This window comes from Vipera ursinii (assembly GCF_947247035.1).
Source record: "Vipera ursinii genome assembly, chromosome: 2".
Taxonomy (NCBI): domain Eukaryota; kingdom Metazoa; phylum Chordata; class Lepidosauria; order Squamata; family Viperidae; genus Vipera; species Vipera ursinii.
Window position 1 is genome coordinate 107,062,361 of NC_139513.1, and position 18,475 is coordinate 107,080,835.

The window sequence follows — 18,475 nt, forward strand, 5'->3', positions numbered from 1 at the left end:
AAACAGGTAAACAAACATCTAAGGGTCAGAAAGCAAACATATTTAATTTTCAAAATTACTTAATTTTTTTTTTACAGTGACAATTTCAATTAATGTATTTGTCCAAGTGAAGAATCAGGACTAGTGTTTATGTAGTTTAAGCCTCTGAGCCACAAAAATATAAAATGAAACAATCCCCACGGTACTGTTTAAACTGTATTTCCTTCTAATCCAGAAACACCCAATTTTTAAAAAGAAACCTTTTCCTTGACTAATGCCTGTAATACATAGGCTGAATTTAAAAATACCTAAAGCAAGGAAACTTTTGAGCTGTTTTTGAGCTCAAGGACAGCATTCAGTCAGGCTGGTTCTACAGAAGAAGCTGAGTCCATATTATGCTCCATCCTTCTTCCTGAAAGCAAACTACATAGAGCTATACTCACAGAACTGTAAGAGAAGTGCATCGGAGAGGTCCATCATCCTGTATCTGCAATCTTGCTCAGATGGCAATGCTAGTCATGCAGGCACACTTTCCTCGGCTGTATAAGATTCTTCCCTCCAACACTGAACAAGACCCCCTGCAGCAGTGAGCAGGCAGGTTTCAACTGGGTGGAAGGACAGTGACTGCACAGCAGTATTGCACACTGGCAAGGCCAGAACAAGGGAGCCCTGTGGGGGGGAAAAGGACAAAATGTAGCTACATTGGTCACAAAACCTACAAAGGACAGAGATTAAACAAGAAAAACCAAATGCACAGGTATTATATAGGTCAGGGGTGTTAAACTGCCGGCCGGCAGGCCGGATATGTCATGCCGAAACTGCCCACCCCATTGCCGGCAATGGACAAAAAGTTGCGATGCATCGCGACATGTCATGTGACATTGCGAGTTTGACACCCCTGGTATAGGTGGTACACATTGCTCAATACTAGTAATTGGGGGGGGGGATCTCAGAGTCCTAGTGGAGAATCACTTAAATATGAGCCAGCAGTGTGCTGCAGCTGCCAAAAAAGCCAACACAGTGTTAGGCTGCATTAACCGAGGGACAGAATCAAAATCACATGAAGTGTTAATACTACTTTACAATGCCTTGGTAAGGCCACACTTGGAATACTGCATCCAGTTTTGGTCACCACGGTGTAAAAAAGATGTTGAGACTATAGAAAGAGTACAGAGAAGAGCAACAAAAATGAGGGGAATGGAGGCTAAAACATATAAGAAACGGTTGCTGGAATTGGGTATGTCTAGTTTAATGAAGAGAAGGACTAGGGGTGACATGATAGCAGTGTTCCAATATCTCAGGGGTTGCCACAGAGAAGGAGTCAAGCTATTCTGCAAAGCACCTGAAGGCAGGACAAGAAGCAACGGATGGAAACTAACCAGTGAGAGAAGAAACCTAGAACTAAGGAAAAATTTCCTGACAGTTAGAACAATTAATCAGTGGAACAACCTGCCTCCAGAAGCTGTGAATGCTGGAAGTTTTTAAGAAGAGACTGGAAAGCCATTTGTCTGAAATGGTATAGGGTTTCCTGCCTCAACAAGGGGTTGGACTAGATGACTTCCAAGGTCCCTTCCAATAGTATTATTGTTGTTGTTGTTATTGTTATTACAGATACATTATTTGCACAACTGTCAGCACCACATAGGCAGGTATGAGGAAAATCTGATTTCCAGGACAGCTTGTGACAATATCCTCTCATTAACCAACATGAGCTTAAAGAAAATTGGACAAGGGATTAGGATAAACCACTAGCAAGGCCAGTTATTTTATATGAATTATATTAAGAAGAAATTGTCCACATTTGATAATTTGAATTGAAACAAATGCGACCTAACTCAAGGATAGAAATAAATAGTATTCACCTTTTAAAGATATAAGCTGGGCACTTAGCTTCAAGCCAAATAAGCTTGCACAGAAATGCTTGACTCATGAACTTCAAATATAACATAACTGGATCACTTATATCAAGCGTTATTTACCTCTTAGATTAGAAATCTGCATTGATGCTGCAACTTTCCTGATTATATTTTAAGTAGATCCATTTAAACAACTAAGAGCAAACGAAACAAACGAATAAAAACAACTGCTATTTCTGTTCCCAATTTAGATGTCTGTTTCCTACTAATCATTAATGGGTGCTGGGAAAAAGGGGGTGGCTTGCTTTGTTTCCAGAAAAAAACTTGCTTTTCCAACCAAGTAGAATTTTGGTTACACCCCAATGACTGGCTGACTAAAAAGTCAAATGACTGCTTCGAAGGAAAGCCCTTGATTTTCCCAGCCAATCTTGTTTACCTCAACCAAATCCCAGAAATAGACTTTCCCATCTTCTGAGCAGCTCCCAATATGTGTGTCTCTTTCACTCAGGCAGCAGTCCATCTTGTAAGTTACATTCTTGTGGCCGGTGTAGCTGGAGATACAATTGGGAGAATAAGGAGATTATTCCTGACCATCTTGGAAGACTTCCCCATCAACAACCCACCACACACACCCCAGCTCTGTAAAGGGATTTCGGCTGGAGCTGTGTGAGTTCCGGCACCTTTTTTTTTTTTTTACAAAAAAGCTCTGTTTAAGGCAATTGCATCTTGCTCTTTAGCGTGCATTCACACTTCTGTACTGGGAATAGCTGGAGTCAACCTAACTGCTAAAGGAAGCATTACAGTTAACAATGAAAAGTGTTTGCTTACTCTCCTAGTAGCTCGCCCGTATCCTTGTCCAGCAATCGCAGTGTAGAATCCAAGCTAGCAGCCAGTGTGCATTGCCCATCCTTGCTGAAACATACACAGGTAATGGGACCTATAATGAAAACATGGCAATGTTGGATGTTATTGCTTCATGCAGTAGATATAAAGGTCTATGTGCATGAAGAGGAGAGAACTTGTTCAAAAAGAAAAAGGAGGGTACAGTGGCTTGCAGGTATTATGCCACGTACTACTAACTATTAGAATATATGGATCTATCATTGAGAAAATCTATGAATCAACAGTGGCAATGGTTATATGAGATGATGGTACATAATCATCAAATGTGGATGCAAGCCTGAAGATACAACTGGTGCCCTTGCAGACACTTTTCAGTTTGAACCAGGTGGAAATTTACCAAACAGAAGATGAAATAAACATGAGTTACTTGTTTTGTGCTTGAGGCATCATATCCCACAACAAAGTAACATCTTCAAAAATGTGGTTCTCTCCTCATTCAATTTAGCAGATATTCAATATATGAAACTTACTTCCAATGTAGTCTGAGCAGAGTTCTCCAGCACGGAGGTCATAACGTCGGACACGGCCATCCACAGAACTGGGAAACAACAGAGCAACATTGTTAAGAGAACACTCTGACCTTGACGTCGCAAACTATGCACTTCAAAAATATTTGTTCACAAGCCATGTATGTCCTTGTATCATACTTGCTGTGAGTTTGGATTATAAACGTGATGAAAATTTCCAGTTCAGTTGTACACGTTTGTTTGCTCTACTCATATTTTAGCAAAAATTGACACAGTGTTTTAGATTCAGTTCCAAAAGGAGAAAAAAGTTATTTAAAAAAAAAATGAAAACAGACATGGAAAGGTTGAGGATATTTTAACATCTTCTCTAAAGTCTATTCTGGACTTGGCAAAGCATCAAATTTGCCTTTTCCAATTCAAGCGTCATCCTATTTTCCTTTACCCTGTAAGAATTTCATAATCTGAGACTTTCAGACTGGAGATGCCATCTTTGGCCTCATCCAAGATTTGGATGGGTTCTGGTCTACGTGAGCGACAATCCCAGCAACGGACACTGGAGTCAATGGAACCTGCAGGAAAGTAAAGAGGCATGCTAAATAAAGGCTAGGATGAACAATCTAGAAGCAACATAGAAGGCAAGATTATTTCTTACCTGAAAGAATTATAGTGGCTTCCTCATTGAACTGGACACAATTCACCTTCTGTCCAGTAGGAAAAAAAAGAGAATATAAAAAGATTAGGGCTTGCTATTCTTAAGTTATATTTAACTTTCTATTCTTGGGAGCTGAGCTTGGGAGTGTGCACAAGTCTGCATTATTTTCCCATTCCCTTGTCCTTTGACACTTCAATTATTGTAAACTGATGATACCCAACTTTTTCTTTCCACCCCGACCCAACCCAGTGATGCCCTCACTGTGATGTCCCGTTGCCTGGAGGCGGTCCGGGTTTGGATGGGGAGAAACAGGCTTCGTCTCAATCCTGACAAGACTGAGTGGCTGTTCATACCGGCATCTTGGGCTGACCAGCCTTCTCCATCATTAACAATAGGGGATGAGGTATTACCCCCCGTTGATAGGGCTCACAACTTGGGAGTCCTCCTGGATTCATGGCTCAGTTTGGAAGATCATATAGGAGCCGTGACCAGGGGGGCTTTTGCCCAGATTCGCCTGGTGCGCCAGTTGCGTCCCTATCTGGACCGAGATGCTCTATGTACAGTCACTCATGCGCTCGTGACCTCCCGGTTAGACTACTGCAATGCCCTCTACATGGGGCTGCCCTTGAGGACCACCCGAAGGCTTCAACTGGTGCAGAATTCAGCCGCGCGAGTTTTGATGGGAGCTTCCCGATACTCCCATGTAACACCTCTTCTCCGTGAGCTGCATTGGCTTCCGGTTGCCCTCCGGGTGAGATTCAAGGTGCTGGTAATGACCTATAAAGCCCTAAATGGCTTGGGTCCGGACTATCTAAGGGAACACCTGCTGCCGGCATCATCTTCCCATCGTCCTGTGCGCCCCCACAGGGAGGGCCTTCTCAGGGTACCGCCGGTTAATGAATGCCGGCGGGTTATTCCCAGGGGAAGGGCGTTCTCTGTGGGTGCGCCTGCCCTATGGAACCAACTACCCACAGAACTTAGGACTGCCCCCGACCTTCGCTCATTTCACCGGGACCTGAAAGCTTGGCTCTTCGATCTGTTTGGTCCAGACTGTGGGGTTGTTAATTTAACTTGGTTTTAGATTTACTCTTGGGGCTTGAATTTGTTTTATTTGTTTTTAATTTTTTGTATTCATGGTTTCAACTGCCCTGTAAACCGCCCTGAGTCCTACGGGAATAGGGCGGTATACAAGTCCAATAAAATTAAATAAATAAACTTGGGCAGTGGCTGGAATTCCGTATATTTATCTCCATTATTATTTCATCTATAGCTGTGCAAAATACTTGAAGGCAAAATACGTTAGCATGAGTGAAGCATCTCTTCTCAAACTGCTGAGGCAACCATATCCACCAGGAAGCTCATCATCTGCTTAAGCTTAAGCATCTTCTCTTGGTTGTCACTGCAGGCATATCATACAGAGCTATTCTGCTTTGCCAAAAGACCCAGTAGAATTTTGACTGTATGTGCTCCGAAACAATTTCAAGGAGAAATGCCTTGTTCACATCTATGCTCTTTGCAACGCATCCTTTAAATGTTTGTACAGCCATAGCTCCATCCCTCAAACCTACTACATAATTTCATAACTATTAGGCATTATACTTTTCCTTAACTACTCTCTTCATCAGTACCATAGGGTTTTTTTTAATCACTCTTATTGCCACCCACTATAATCCTTAGCCAGAGACCTCAGTATAAAGTGTGCCTAGGTGTATTCGTTGGGTTTACCTTTTTCTAATGAGATACAAACACAAGTATACTGAGCAGAAATTTAAATAATATTCCATTTAACTATGCTCATGAAAAGAACTATCAATAAGATGTCGTAATAATATTTCCAGGTTAGAATACTACAACAAGCTAAATACTCCTGGAGGCACATGGTAAAGACATCTGTATGCTTCATAGCAGATGTGCTACTGAACTCACAATTCCTTAGTTAGAATCTCAACTAACTTAAACCCAACCTCCCCTCAAAAAAATGTTAAGATCACTGGTTACTTGTGAAAAAAGTTCATGTTGACACTGAATCTTACTGACCATGCTGAGGCTTACACTTTACAGCATTGGCTCACCGTAGCACAGCCCATATAAATACATACTGATGCAGTTTATGGCATACGTAATTGCTGAACAAGCAAATGATTGCATTTTATAAAGGTTCCTCTTTTTTGTAAAGTTTCTTTGGAAGAATATGTTGAAATACAGAAGCTATTGGGGCAGATATTCTAAGCAAATTCACTAAGACAGAGTCTTTCTCATCCATTTCTTATGTACAAGATCAATAATTCATCATTCAGCAAATCAACTAGTGCCTTGTATTTTTTCATCTGAGAATTACAAATCCCTGTTTCTATAATCTCGCTTTCTTTATCCATGTCTCCAGTAACATTTTTACTTATCCCAGACAATTCTGAATGCCATCCAGCTTTTCTCTCCCATTATATTTCACAAGGGTTTCTGCCAACCGGAAAAAAACATCAGGGATTTTGAGGCTCTCAGAAGCAGAACATATAACTGTTATTTTTTAAGGTGGAAACTCAGAGGAATTTGTATTTCAAAAAGACATGAATCTTCTCACTTTCCAAGCACTCCAAAGGACAAAATACATCTTACCCCTGCATGGCCACGGAACTTGCGAATCACTTGGCCTGTGGCGACATCCCACAGCACAACTGTTTTGTCTTCTCCACATGAACAAAGTTGGCTGTTGTCAAATGACCTAAGGAAAACACAGATAAAGAAGGGGATACGAAAATCAAGAGAAATAATTTTCCTTAGCATCTAAATCAAGAAGAGTACTTTTCTTTTTAAGAGCTATTATATGTTCTGAATGCAGAACATATATTGAGGCTCTCAATGTTTTTAGTGTAAGTTTTCAGTCAATTTAACAGCAAAAAAGGTTTGAATGAGTGGACAAGATTTTAAAATATGAACATGAGTAAAATTTCCTGGACAATTACTGCATCATTCTTTTTTTCCTTACCCAAACTTCACAGAAACACACTTTTACATATGAATAATATTGTAATTTGAATTCTTTAATTTCATAGCCATTGTTTCATATAAATTAGTTTTGTTAATTTACATTATAGAGTAATTATTGTCAAGATTATTTTTAGTTTATTTTTATTTCATTATGGAGTTTCACACGTTATTTGTATTTTCCAAAATAATATCTTTTGCAAAGACTGTTCCCCATCATCTAATCCAGTTATTTTAAACTTTCCTAAAGTATTTCAGTATTTAAAAATAGTTTTTTTTAATAAAGTGGATCCATCTCCCCTAATTCCTACCCTGCAGCATCTAGGACTTCATAGCCATGGCCACAGTATGTCTTGAGGAGAGTCCTTTTGTGTGGGTTCCAAAGCTTGAGTGATTTGTCACTGCCACAGGTGAGACAGTAATTTCCATCCACTGAGAAAAAGAAAAGTCTCATTTAATGTTATCTAGCTGAGCAAATTCCAGGGAATCCCTGGAAGACAGTCTGTTTCATTTCTCTTAGAATGATGCAGATTCCACCATTTTGCAACTTCAAACTTATTGACCCAACAAGCAAGACACATCTCTCACATCTTTTAGCTATTGCTAAAGCACATTGATTTGTGCTTTAAAATTGCAAGCCGCCCTGAGTCTTCGGAGAAGGGCGGGATATAAATGGGATTAAAATAAATAAAAATAAATAAATAAATAATCATTACAACTGTTTCCTTGATCTGTTCACAACTTACTAAAAGCTTACATTTATACACTATTAATTTTACATATATATTTGCTTTGGAGATTTCCCTAGTTCTAATAACTGAAAGCTGCTATTCCTATTTTAGGAAATCAAAAATACACTCACCATTGAATCTCACTGCTCTTATAGCTCCTTGTTTACATTCTAGTGTAGCAAGCAATTTTTGGGGAAGCTCAGGTTTCTTGGGTTTGGGTTCTGGAAAGGCCATAACATAGATGTATGTTGATTGCTAAAAAATTCCCACATGCATAATACATCCACAGCAAAATCTCTAGGAACAGGAATATCCTAAGGCAGGTTGATGCATTAGGACTATGTTGCTTCTGGGTACTTGTTGCCTCTTGAATTGCATTACCTTATTGCAAAATAAAACACACAAAGAAAACATTTGTCAGTTGCAATCTCTTTTTGAGCAACCCATTTTGTTTCAAAAAATAACATATCAAAATAGATTATTTCAGTCAATGGCTACTTAGTAAACCAAGTCAAACATGTACTCTACATTTGTTATGCTGAAGCAACATCTTCCTATTGTATGTAAAACATCTATTTGGGAAACTGCTAAATAACAACATGCCAGTTTTCTTGAGAAGCCTGTCTGCATCTTCTGATTTCACACCACTTGTTATCTTTACAAGTCTGTTTTGTTTAACCCTAGGTCACTTTAAACTTTCAGAAAGGTCTGTTGAGCATGCTCTTCCTTTAAAACCTTTCAGCTTTACTTCTTTGGGCATTATACCAACACTTAATTGTTCTTTATGGTGCCTTTCTTACACAGCAGCTGTACAAGTAGTCCTTGACGTACGACCATAATTGAACCCACAATTTATGTTGCTAAGTGAGACATTTGTTAAGTGGGTTTTGCCCCATTTTACAACTTTTCTTCCCACAGTTAAGTGAATAATTGCAGTTGTTAATAACAATCTGGCTTCCCCACTGACTTTGCTTGTCAGAAGGCTGCAACTGTCATAAATATGAACCAGTTGCCAAGCATCCAACTCTTGGTCACATGACCATGAGTATGCTGCAACGGTCATAAGTGTGAAAAATGGTCATAAGTCACTTTTTCCAGTGACGTTATAATTTCGGATGGTCACTAAACGAACTGTTGTAAGTAAAGAACTATGTGTATTGGAATAGGGGAGGTAAGGACCGGAACCATTTTGATTAGACCAAGGGTCTTCAAACTTGGCAATTTTAAGACTTGTGGACTTCAACTCCCAGAATTCCTCAGCCAGCCTGCCTGGCTGAGGAATTCTGGGAGTTGAAGTCCACAAGTCATAAAAGGGCCAAGTTTGAAGCTCCCTGGATTAGACCAACTGAAGATTCACAAAATCACCAGCTTTTTAATATCCAAAAGGTCTCAGGCAAAAGGACCCCCAAATTCAGGATAAAGCAGGGAGGGGAAGAAACATTGGGGTTGATCTTTGGCTAGGCTGGGCTACAAACAACCGGAGAACCACCAGGCGGCCACAATGCTTCTAACCAAATCTCTTTTTGCTTCTTATGAAATGATGGTCGGACTCTCGCAGCTCAGATCTGCAACTCTCGTTTGGTCTGTAGCAAGCGATGCTACTCGATGGGAGAGTCTCCAGATAGTCAAATGGAATTTTACTGGACAGAGGACAGAGGATGGTGGGGGGGGGGCGGGTAGGTTACCAGGGATCCTCTCAAAGCTCGAATGTTGCACGTGGATAAGAAGCCAGTTACTGAAATTAAAAACTCTTTCCTACACGCCCGCCGCCTCCTCGAATCATGGAACTATTCAGGTGGGGAAATAGTTCACATTTCTCTTGCAGCTTCTACTTACGAAATAGCAAGAAGAAAGATTATAGGGAAATAACAGGCGTCGACTCGTCAATTTACTCCTCCGGTTTAGTTTCATTAATTCCACCCCCTCTCGGCATAATTTCTTCAAGCGAGAAAGGAAGGGCTATAACATTCTTCCGCCTCCGCCTTCTTCTCCTCCTCGGCCAGAAATGTTAGTTTCAAGGCCTTTCGAGTCAAGAGAAGCGTGGACTCAAAAAGGTCGGAACAAAAGCGCCTAAACTCGAGGGTGTTACACTCTTAATCTTCCCCCCCCTGCGGCACTGAAAGGAAGCGGAAGTCGCCGCGGCCTCGAAGGAGGGTCGTTCTCCGTAGAGTACTGGAGCCCGCGGCGCAGTGGGATGTCTAGCAACAGTATGGCCGATCCGCGGCGTCCCAACCGCATTCTCAGGTCAGGCAGCAGTGTGGGATTGGGAGTTGGCATGGCAACGTCACGACTTGGGCCCGGAGTTGCTGTAGCACGGAAGGAGACGGAACGGACAAGTCACGAATGGTGGCACGTGACTTGCCTGGGGTCACTATAGCAACATTGTAGCGAAGTCGCGAGGTGGGGTTCTGGCTGCTGTCGCTTTAGGGCAGGGGTCTTCAAACTTGGCCCTTTTATGACTTGTGGACTTCAACTCCCAGAATTCCTCAGCCAGCAAAGCTGGCTGAGGAATTCTAGGAGTTGAAGTCCACAAGTCATAAAAGGGCCAAGTTTGAAGACCCCTGTTTTAGGGTTAGCGAGGAAAAAAAATCACATAGGGAAAAAAAATGCCATGGTAGAAAAGGGAGACAAATATTGCGGAAAGGCAGATAGTTTCAAACGGTCAAAGTTAGGCCCTGATTCTACGGCAATAATACCTGGGAGTAATTTGGTGAGAGCAAAAGGTTGTTTTCACATATTTGTTTGATTCTGAAAGGTCAGGGAGACGTTGGCCTCGCTAGTTATGGGTGGGTCTGCAAAGAGCTGATATTCTAATTTTTTTTAAAAAAATAAAGAATAATTAAGTACTTAGTAAAGGATAAAAACAAAAGCTTACAAAATGTCATGAACAACCTCCCACGGTAGTTTCATGGGTAACCTTCAAAAGTTACAGTGACGTTGTAATTTGCATAATCATATTTAACACAGTGCTTACATCCACAACTCTAAGGCAGTGAAAGCCTGAAACTTTTCCTGAAAAATTGAATGCTTTGAAGTGTGAAAGTATTATTTACTTTCAAGAACTAAATTTATATGCCCTGTGGTAGTAGCTAACTTAAAACTCCCAATTCCAATACAAAATACACAACTATGAAATGACAACAAAAGAACTAGGTTTCTTTTTTTTTCTTTGTAGCCCAGTTCCTTTAACTCTAGCCTAACTACTATTAGTAGTTGTACTAATTGGTGATTATATAGAAAGGCCCATGGATACTTAATATTACAACTTCAAAGAGAGGATAAATTGATACCTGAATAAAGCCTGAAGAAAACATAACATACTTTGATATGGCTAATTTCAGACTAAAGCTTCAGTTCAGAGAAACATGTATTGGTGTATTGAGATTGAGATTCTCAATGGTAATGTAGCAATTGCTGTTATAATTACAAACCACTCCTAATGTTCAAATGAAATTTAGTCTCATGACTTCAACTGTCAGATCTGATCCTGATAATTTTTGTTTTATCTGTAATTCAGTGCTAAGATAGTGTACTCATGTACATGATTTGTTTTATTTTTTCCAATTTAAAAAAGTGATAATATAAATATTATCAATATTTAAGAAATAGCTAAGAGCAGGTGGTGGTAACTAAACAGTAATGCCAAGTGGTGCAGTAGAAACACACCCACATTTAAATCTTGTTAAACTATGTAGTTAAATTAGGCTACTACAAATCAGGTTACGGTATTTATACTGCTGCTTATTCTTTTCTGTCGAGCAAACTTTTGAACCATCTGTGGGATGTCCAGGGCATAGAACAAACTAAATAGGCCAGCATAGTAAGAAGAAAGATTAGACAAGCATTTTTCTCTTCACTTTAGATTACTTTGTGTATGGGAGGGGGAAGAAAAGAGCCCTACATCTTTTGCATGGTTTTTACTTAAGGAAGCCCCTTTGATCAAGAGAATCCAATAAAAAGAGATAATTAATCTTGATTTCTAACCCTTAAATGTTTGTTTTGCCTACATGGATAGTCCTTGGTTTATGTCCACTCATTCAGTGACCATTCGAACTTACAATGGTACTGAAAAACTGCACCATAAGCTTACAACCAGCCCTTGAAGTTCCAGTTGTTAGCTTTGCCTATACAGATAGTACTTGGCTTACATTCATGTGTTCATTTACCATTCAAAGATACAGTGGTGCTGAACCCACCAAAACTACAAACTTACAATCAGCGCTTGAAGTTCCAGCTGTTGCAGCATCCCTGTGGTTGTCTGATAACGATCTAGGAGCTTGGGTGCCCAGCTCACAATTATGGCATCACAGCAAGGCACATCATGTGATTGCCATTTGCAGCCTTTCATGCCAGTTTTGCACAAACAAAGTCAATGGGAAAACTGGCAGGGAAGGTTGCAAGTCACTCCAGAAGGTCATTTTTCCCAGAGGAGCTCATTAGGGAGTATAAGACCCCAGAGATCTCATACTCTACAGCTGGGGTATCAAACTGCCGGCCCATGGGCTGGATGCATCGTGGCGAAACCACGCCCACCCCATTGCCGGCAATGGAAAAAAAATACGATACATTGCCACACGTCACATAACTTGCGAGTTTGACACCCATGCTCTATAATAATCCCCCCCCACACCTGCACTCTTAAGCTCATGCCTGTCTGCAGCCCTTTTGCTGGCCCTCCTCAGCCTCTGAGGCCCACACTGACCTGCCTGTGCTTGCTAGTGCCCATAGCACCCCCGTGGCACCTGCACAATTCCTCCTGTGCTCCTTACTTGGGACTCCTATCTCTTCCCACTTCAGGGGTTACAACAGAAACCGGAAACTGCCAGGATTGCCATCATTAAACAATGCAATCTGGTGATGTCATGTTTTACAACACTTAGTGAAGGTAATTTTGGTCCTAATTGCTGTCTTAATCCAAGTGCTACCTGCGTGAGCTTTGCATATTCATAATATAGTTTTTATTATATTATTTAGTATGCCAGATTACACTTTAGCAACCAGAACTGGGACCAGCAAGTCTATCACTAAGGGAAGTGGTCACTAAGTGAAACTGCAACTGTGTTTATGTTCTTGCTCCAGCTTTCCTTTATTTACAGACCTGTGAGGCTCATAAATGTGAGGACTGGTTGTAAAGTTACTTTTTCATCACTATCGTAACTGTGATGGTCTCTAGCCAAGGCAATCGCTAGATGAGAACTTCTTTTTCTTTTTTCCTTCCATTCAGTCATGTTTAGTTCTCAGCAACTGCCTGGAAATCTTCCTGCAGTTTTCTTGCCAAGGATTTTCAGAAGCGGTTTGCCATTGCCTCCTCCTTAGAGTTAAGAAAAATGTCTAGCCCAAGGTTACCCAGCTGGCTTTATGCCGAAGGCAGGACTAGAACTCATGGTCTCCCAGTTTCTAGCCTGATCCCTTCATTAGTACATCCAATTGGCTGTCAAACAAAAGCTACCTGTGTACAAATATTATAGAGCTAACTTACAGAGCTTAATTCATAATCCTGCTTTTCTTTTTTGTCCATATTAAAACAAGATTCTTCTCCTATTGTTTGGTCTTTATTATTTGAAGTGGTTGAAACAGAATAGCCTTCATTAAAATTTAGAGAGAGCTTTCTGCAGTGTGCTGAAGTATAACTTGGGGAGAAAATGCTGAACATTGATACCATTTCTTTTTTCAAGCTGTTGGCTTTGAACTTGTATGAAAGTTTTATTTCTTGCAGGGAAAGTAGAGTTTACGTTTTGCTCATCAGTTCAAAACTGTAGCTAGAAATGAATTTTTATTTGCAGATACAAGCCTCCAACTACAGAAAACAACCCTACTTTGGAAGATCCTACGCCAGATTATATGAATTTGCTAGGAATGATTTTCAGCATGTGTGGCTTAATGCTAAAAGTGAGTATTAGAATACCCAGGTTTTGACTGAAAGACATAAAGAGCACTAACTGAACACATCAAATAAAATGTTTTTACTACTTACATATTATGGATGCAACTATTGAATTGCTATTGGATAGTATAGACTCCAGTTTTCTTTCTTTCCAGGGTTGAATTGAATTTACTGCACAGTATTTCTCAGAAATTTTTCCGCCAACTTTCAGAGGCTGACTAGTTAATAACTTTAACTTTCAGCAATAAATTATTAGTTTAACGTTTCAATTCATATTAATTTGGATTTTATTTTTAGTAGTTTTAGTTATATTTACATAGGCTGCTGAAGATGTATTAGTGTAAATTATTCCAGAAGAAATCAAAACTGACTTTAAAAGCTGTATAAGCATTGTGGAGCATTATAGATGATAGAATGGTTAAAATGAAATTCCTTTCAATATATCCATGCTGCAGGGAATACATAATGGTATATCCTGTTCAAGGGCTCTTTTCACTAATTTCAGTTTGATTCTGCCTAAGGGATCTGAACTGTGCCTAGAGGATAACATGTCTTCTGAGAAAAAGTGATAACAATACTCATTACTGGTAATAGTACCATCATATGTAAATGTTTTTGAAAATATATGTCAATTATTTTACAACAACTCATTCAGATCTCATTCTAGATTAAAATATCGTAAGAGTTTAATTATATCAGATCACTTCTTAGCATTAAGAGACAGATACATTAATAGTAATTCAACTGTATGCTCTGAATGGATGGCCTATATGAAATAGCAAATACAGTTATGTAACTTAAAAGCCATCAACAGGTTAGTATATAGAGAAGTTCAGTTTAATTATGAGATAAATTTAAGCCTTACCCAGTGGCATTTATTTCATCCTCAGTCATCAGCATCTTTCTTTTTACAGTTGGCCAAGGCATTATTCACATAACAATAGTACACCTGTAATATCAAATCTTTTAACTGGTGCTAAAATAATCTAAGAGAGAGAAAAAGAGCTTTGCGTGAGTTTGTATTTGATAGTGACAACATACAAAGTTTATGAAAAATTCAGGAAAACCTACACTGCAATAACAGTGTATTGAAAGCTGTATGGTAGTTTTCACAAATAATAAAATCTCTATCTGACAGTGTTAACAAAATGTAACATTGATTTTTTTTTCTAGTCTTCTTTATAAGTTCTGCACTACTAATTCTCAACATATACATTTTTCTTGTTAAGATTATTACCAGTAAACTATACAACTTCATATGTCATATCTCTTGAAATTAGAATTTTTGGTTCATATTTCTCATTGATAATGGCATTTAATTCAGTGGAACCAACTGAAAAAGTCTGAATTCATTAATATGGCTTTATTTTTATCATATGTATTTTATAAGTAACTTCACCATGATTTTGCTTTAGCAATATTTATTAGTTTTTAAAACTGAAGACTGTTCCTGAACTCACAGGAAAAACAAAGTGGAATATTTATAATATTGTTAAACTAGAATAACTCTGATGTATCATTGTGACCCCATAAGATTCTCATCATATTTTTCTATGGTGTTTGCAGTTAAAGTGGTGTGCTTGGATTGCTGTCTACTGCTCATTTATCAGTTTTGCCAACTCTAGGAGCTCAGAAGACACCAAACAGATGATGAGCAGTTTCATGTAAGCCATGTTTTTACTTCTTTTAGACTTATGTCTGATTTCCCATGGTATTAATTTCTGAATACATACCGTAGGTCTTGCTTTGGAAATGCTTTTTCAGCAATGCTCATTACAAAGTTCTTAAAATTACAAATATGATCCTCATTTTTGATTTCCATCTGATAGTGACTTTTATAATACTTCCGTTCAAATTAAAAGCTGTTTTGCCTCTGATCAATGTGAAGCACTGATGCTTCATGGCAGATTGATAATTGAAGCTGCCTTCTCTTCCTTGTGTTGGCCTTTCTGCTGAGTTTATGCTCTTTGAAGAACAGTGGGGTATATGGCCACTAACAACAAAAATTGCCAAATAGTGGAAATCAGATTTTATGGTGAACTTTTATTAGCTTCTGTTGCCTGAGCATTTCCATTTTGCCTGTTTTCCAGACAAATCTGCCTTATTGGCCATCTTTTCAAAGGATCCTTTCATTGGAATTGAGATAGATGTTACATTTATGGAATAGATGTTACTTTAAGAAACAGAACTATTGAAAGGGAGTAGCAGGTTTTACCTCACTGTAAAAAAAGGTCTCTAGAAAAACAGATCTGGAGTTCATCAATGGAGAAACAGCAATAATAGCAGATACCTTTGCCTCACTGCAGACATTTTCATTCTTCGTGTAGAGAACAATATGCCTTAGATTAAAAATCACCACAAACTGCAGGACACCTCAGGGATTTGATCTCCCGACGTTTTCGTGTTTACATCTACAGTGAGGAAATGCCTGAAAATATCAATGCCTTTGAAAATTACATAACTTGGGAGACTCAGCTTGCTTATGGAATTTAAACTTTTTGTGAAGCCATAACAGAGTTGCTTTTTATTTTCCACCCTGCTTAATAAGTTCATATTTCATCCTTATTTAGTTTCCTTCAATCTTTTTTTTCTTTTCCTTTTACAGTGCAACTACCACCTACCTGTATTTCCATGTTTCTTTTTCTTCTTTTTTTGCTATTTTATTGAAAAAAATGTTTGTATTCCTATTTTTGTATTCAGAAGTTTTCTGTGTATAAGAATGGTATGTTTAGACAACAGAATATAAACTGACAGCAAACAACACTCCTTACTAGCACTGATGATGTTACCTAGTTAGGGTAATAAAACATCTGCAAGAAAACAAGCAAGCTCAGAGAACACCAAGGACCCCTGAATGGTATGTTTATGTATATGTAGATAGGAATCAATTACCGTATTATAAAATGTGACCGGCAATTTTAATCAATACTTAACTGCATTCTTATTGTGTTCTTCTTTTATGGATTTTATACATGATTCCACATAATGCACAAGTTAACTCATGCACAAATGTATTGAGAGAAGTAAATCTCCAGGACTGAGTGGCAGCCTTGGGGTTTACAAGAACGTGAAGTTGGGCAGTACATGGGATTTTTTATTTATGGATTTTTCCCCTCTCTTTACTCTTTCTTTTTTGAGGAAGGAGTGGGATTACTTTGAATTGAAGATCACTCATAAAAGTTCCTGGAGGAAAGAGAGCGTAGAAACATACATCAGGATATTACAATGCAACCCTATGGCTTAAATACATCTGTCTGATGTCAGAATTACAAGGGGCAGGTATTGCCTCACGTCTCTGCAGTCATCTTATTTTCATTATGCCTATGGGATCATCTTTCTTTCTAATAAATATGGTGTTTTATCTCATACTATATTTTTACATTGTGGAAGCAACTCTGTTACAGTTTTCGAACCCTGTGGGCACTGACAGTGGATATGGAAATACTAGATTTTTGCATATATTTTTTTTAGATTTAGCCTAGAAGTAATGATTCTCCATTTTTCTATTTGTGTCAACAGATTAAGTGGTAAACTAGCATTCTCCTTTCTAGTTTGTCTTCTTGCTCATTGACCTTCACTTTTTCAGACTCTTTTGTTCCTTTTAGGATTGTAATGCTTATGTCCAACAAGAAAGTACCGGTATTCGTAATTTGTGTTCTTTATTCACAAAAAAATCTCTTTATTTTCTTGATTAAATTCTAAAGTTTCAGTTCTTCCCCCCCCAAATAAAATCATCCAGTAACTTTCAGTAAAGGATAATGATTCTAAATTTAATCACTTCTTATTAATTTGGAAAGGTGTTTTGTGAGCCACTACTATTAGGCAGATAGTTGAGGCTTCAAGGGCAAGAAGTGTTCATTTAGTTTCTCAGTTGCTAATTATTGCTGAGGAAAACACTTACACGAAATAAATATAGACTGATGTCAAATTCATATTCCTGAGCAAATATATTTTTTTAATTTGACTACCTATTTTGGAAAGTTAGAATAACTGTAATTTGATATTATTGTGAATAAAATGTTAGGGATTCTACATTAATTCTGTCACTATTCTCTTTTTTCCAGGTTGTCTATTTCTGCTGTAGTGATGTCCTATCTTCAAAATCCTCAGCCCATGTCTCCTCCTTGGTGAAAAGATAACACTTTTCTTTAAAATTCATCTTCCCAAATAGATGGGTTATCCTGTTCAGAGTGGAACATTTTCTTATATAACATAAATTTAATTGCCCAGGTATACTATTGCAACATATTGGGAATATTTACTTTGCTATATCAATAAAGTAATTATTGTTAAATATGCATTGGCTACTTTGCCAAATTTTCTTTAACATGTTAAGAATGGATTTTATTTTATTGCCAGTACAACTCTGAGCCATGCCAATATAAACAAAGAATTCTTTAGTTATTTCCTGAACTATTAGGAGGGTCTGCCCCAGAGGAAAAAGAATCAGTGTCATCCAGAAATAAGTTTATCATCAATAAATATGTTTTAAAAATTCGTACTTGAAGCTAATTAGCATACAACAGAAATAATGTCTTGGGAAATATAAAGCTTTGTGTATCTATAGACGTAGCCAGCTTTCCACATAGCTTTTAATCAAAATGGCTTTTTGTGGAGGCATGTTACTGATTTTTAATTTCTAGCACAATTATCTGTGAGGTATATGAGACAAGGATCTTTCCAAGTACAATTTTAAAAAGGGACTGTAGTTATCCTAGTATTTCCTTTCCCCTCCCCTTTCTGGGATGGACTTCCTCCTCCCTCTTCCCTAGTGAGCCATGCTTCATTAGCAGAAAACATGGGGTCCCAATATGCAGACCCTGGGACCATTATCATCTTCTAACCTTGGAGACACCTCGGGAATATCTTGGAAATGCTGTACAACGTCATCTGAATTGCAATAAAGGTATTTCTATATAAAAGGTGTTTCTACGAGTTTAAACTATCTGGAGAGACCTGTTAAAGTTAATTATATCTGCTTACACAGACCATAGAAGTCTTACAAGAGATTAATTAAAGCA

The 18,475-nt window shown here is 38.4% G+C and overlaps 2 protein-coding genes across 5 annotated transcripts; one reads left to right on the forward strand and one right to left on the reverse strand.

Annotated features, from left to right (window-relative positions):
• Nucleotide 1: 1 nt before the first annotated feature.
• On the reverse strand, nucleotides 2–9,650 carry WDR83 (WD repeat domain 83). 2 transcript variants are annotated; one of them, XM_083351333.1, is made up of 10 exons: nucleotides 9,407–9,650; nucleotides 7,702–7,951; nucleotides 7,151–7,271; nucleotides 6,471–6,576; nucleotides 3,858–3,906; nucleotides 3,648–3,774; nucleotides 3,209–3,276; nucleotides 2,664–2,772; nucleotides 2,272–2,386; nucleotides 2–648 (listed from the first exon to the last, which is right to left on the reverse strand). In XM_083351333.1, exons 2-10 carry the CDS (start codon nucleotides 7,802–7,804, stop codon nucleotides 496–498), a joined length of 951 nt encoding a protein of 316 aa, XP_083207459.1. In that variant the 5' UTR covers nucleotides 7,805–7,951; nucleotides 9,407–9,650; the 3' UTR covers nucleotides 2–495. The 2 variants fall into 2 exon arrangements, with proteins under 2 accessions (XP_083207459.1, XP_083207460.1); XM_083351334.1 differs by having other exon boundaries at nucleotides 412–648; nucleotides 6,471–7,271; nucleotides 7,702–7,791; nucleotides 9,407–9,594.
• Nucleotides 9,651–9,669: 19 nt separating this feature from the next.
• WDR83OS (WD repeat domain 83 opposite strand) lies at nucleotides 9,670–17,752 on the forward strand. 3 transcript variants are annotated; one of them, XR_014491031.1, is made up of 5 exons: nucleotides 9,670–9,814; nucleotides 13,354–13,459; nucleotides 15,021–15,118; nucleotides 15,545–16,311; nucleotides 17,519–17,752. XR_014491031.1 is itself a non-coding variant. In XM_083351345.1 (4 exons), exons 1-4 carry the CDS (start codon nucleotides 9,765–9,767, stop codon nucleotides 17,583–17,585), a joined length of 321 nt encoding a protein of 106 aa, XP_083207471.1. In that variant the 5' UTR covers nucleotides 9,675–9,764; the 3' UTR covers nucleotides 17,586–17,752. The 3 variants fall into 3 exon arrangements, 1 of the variants encoding a protein (XP_083207471.1); XR_014491032.1 differs by having other exon boundaries at nucleotides 16,060–16,311; XM_083351345.1 differs by lacking the exon at nucleotides 15,545–16,311 and having other exon boundaries at nucleotides 9,675–9,814.
• Nucleotides 17,753–18,475: the final 723 nt, after the last annotated feature.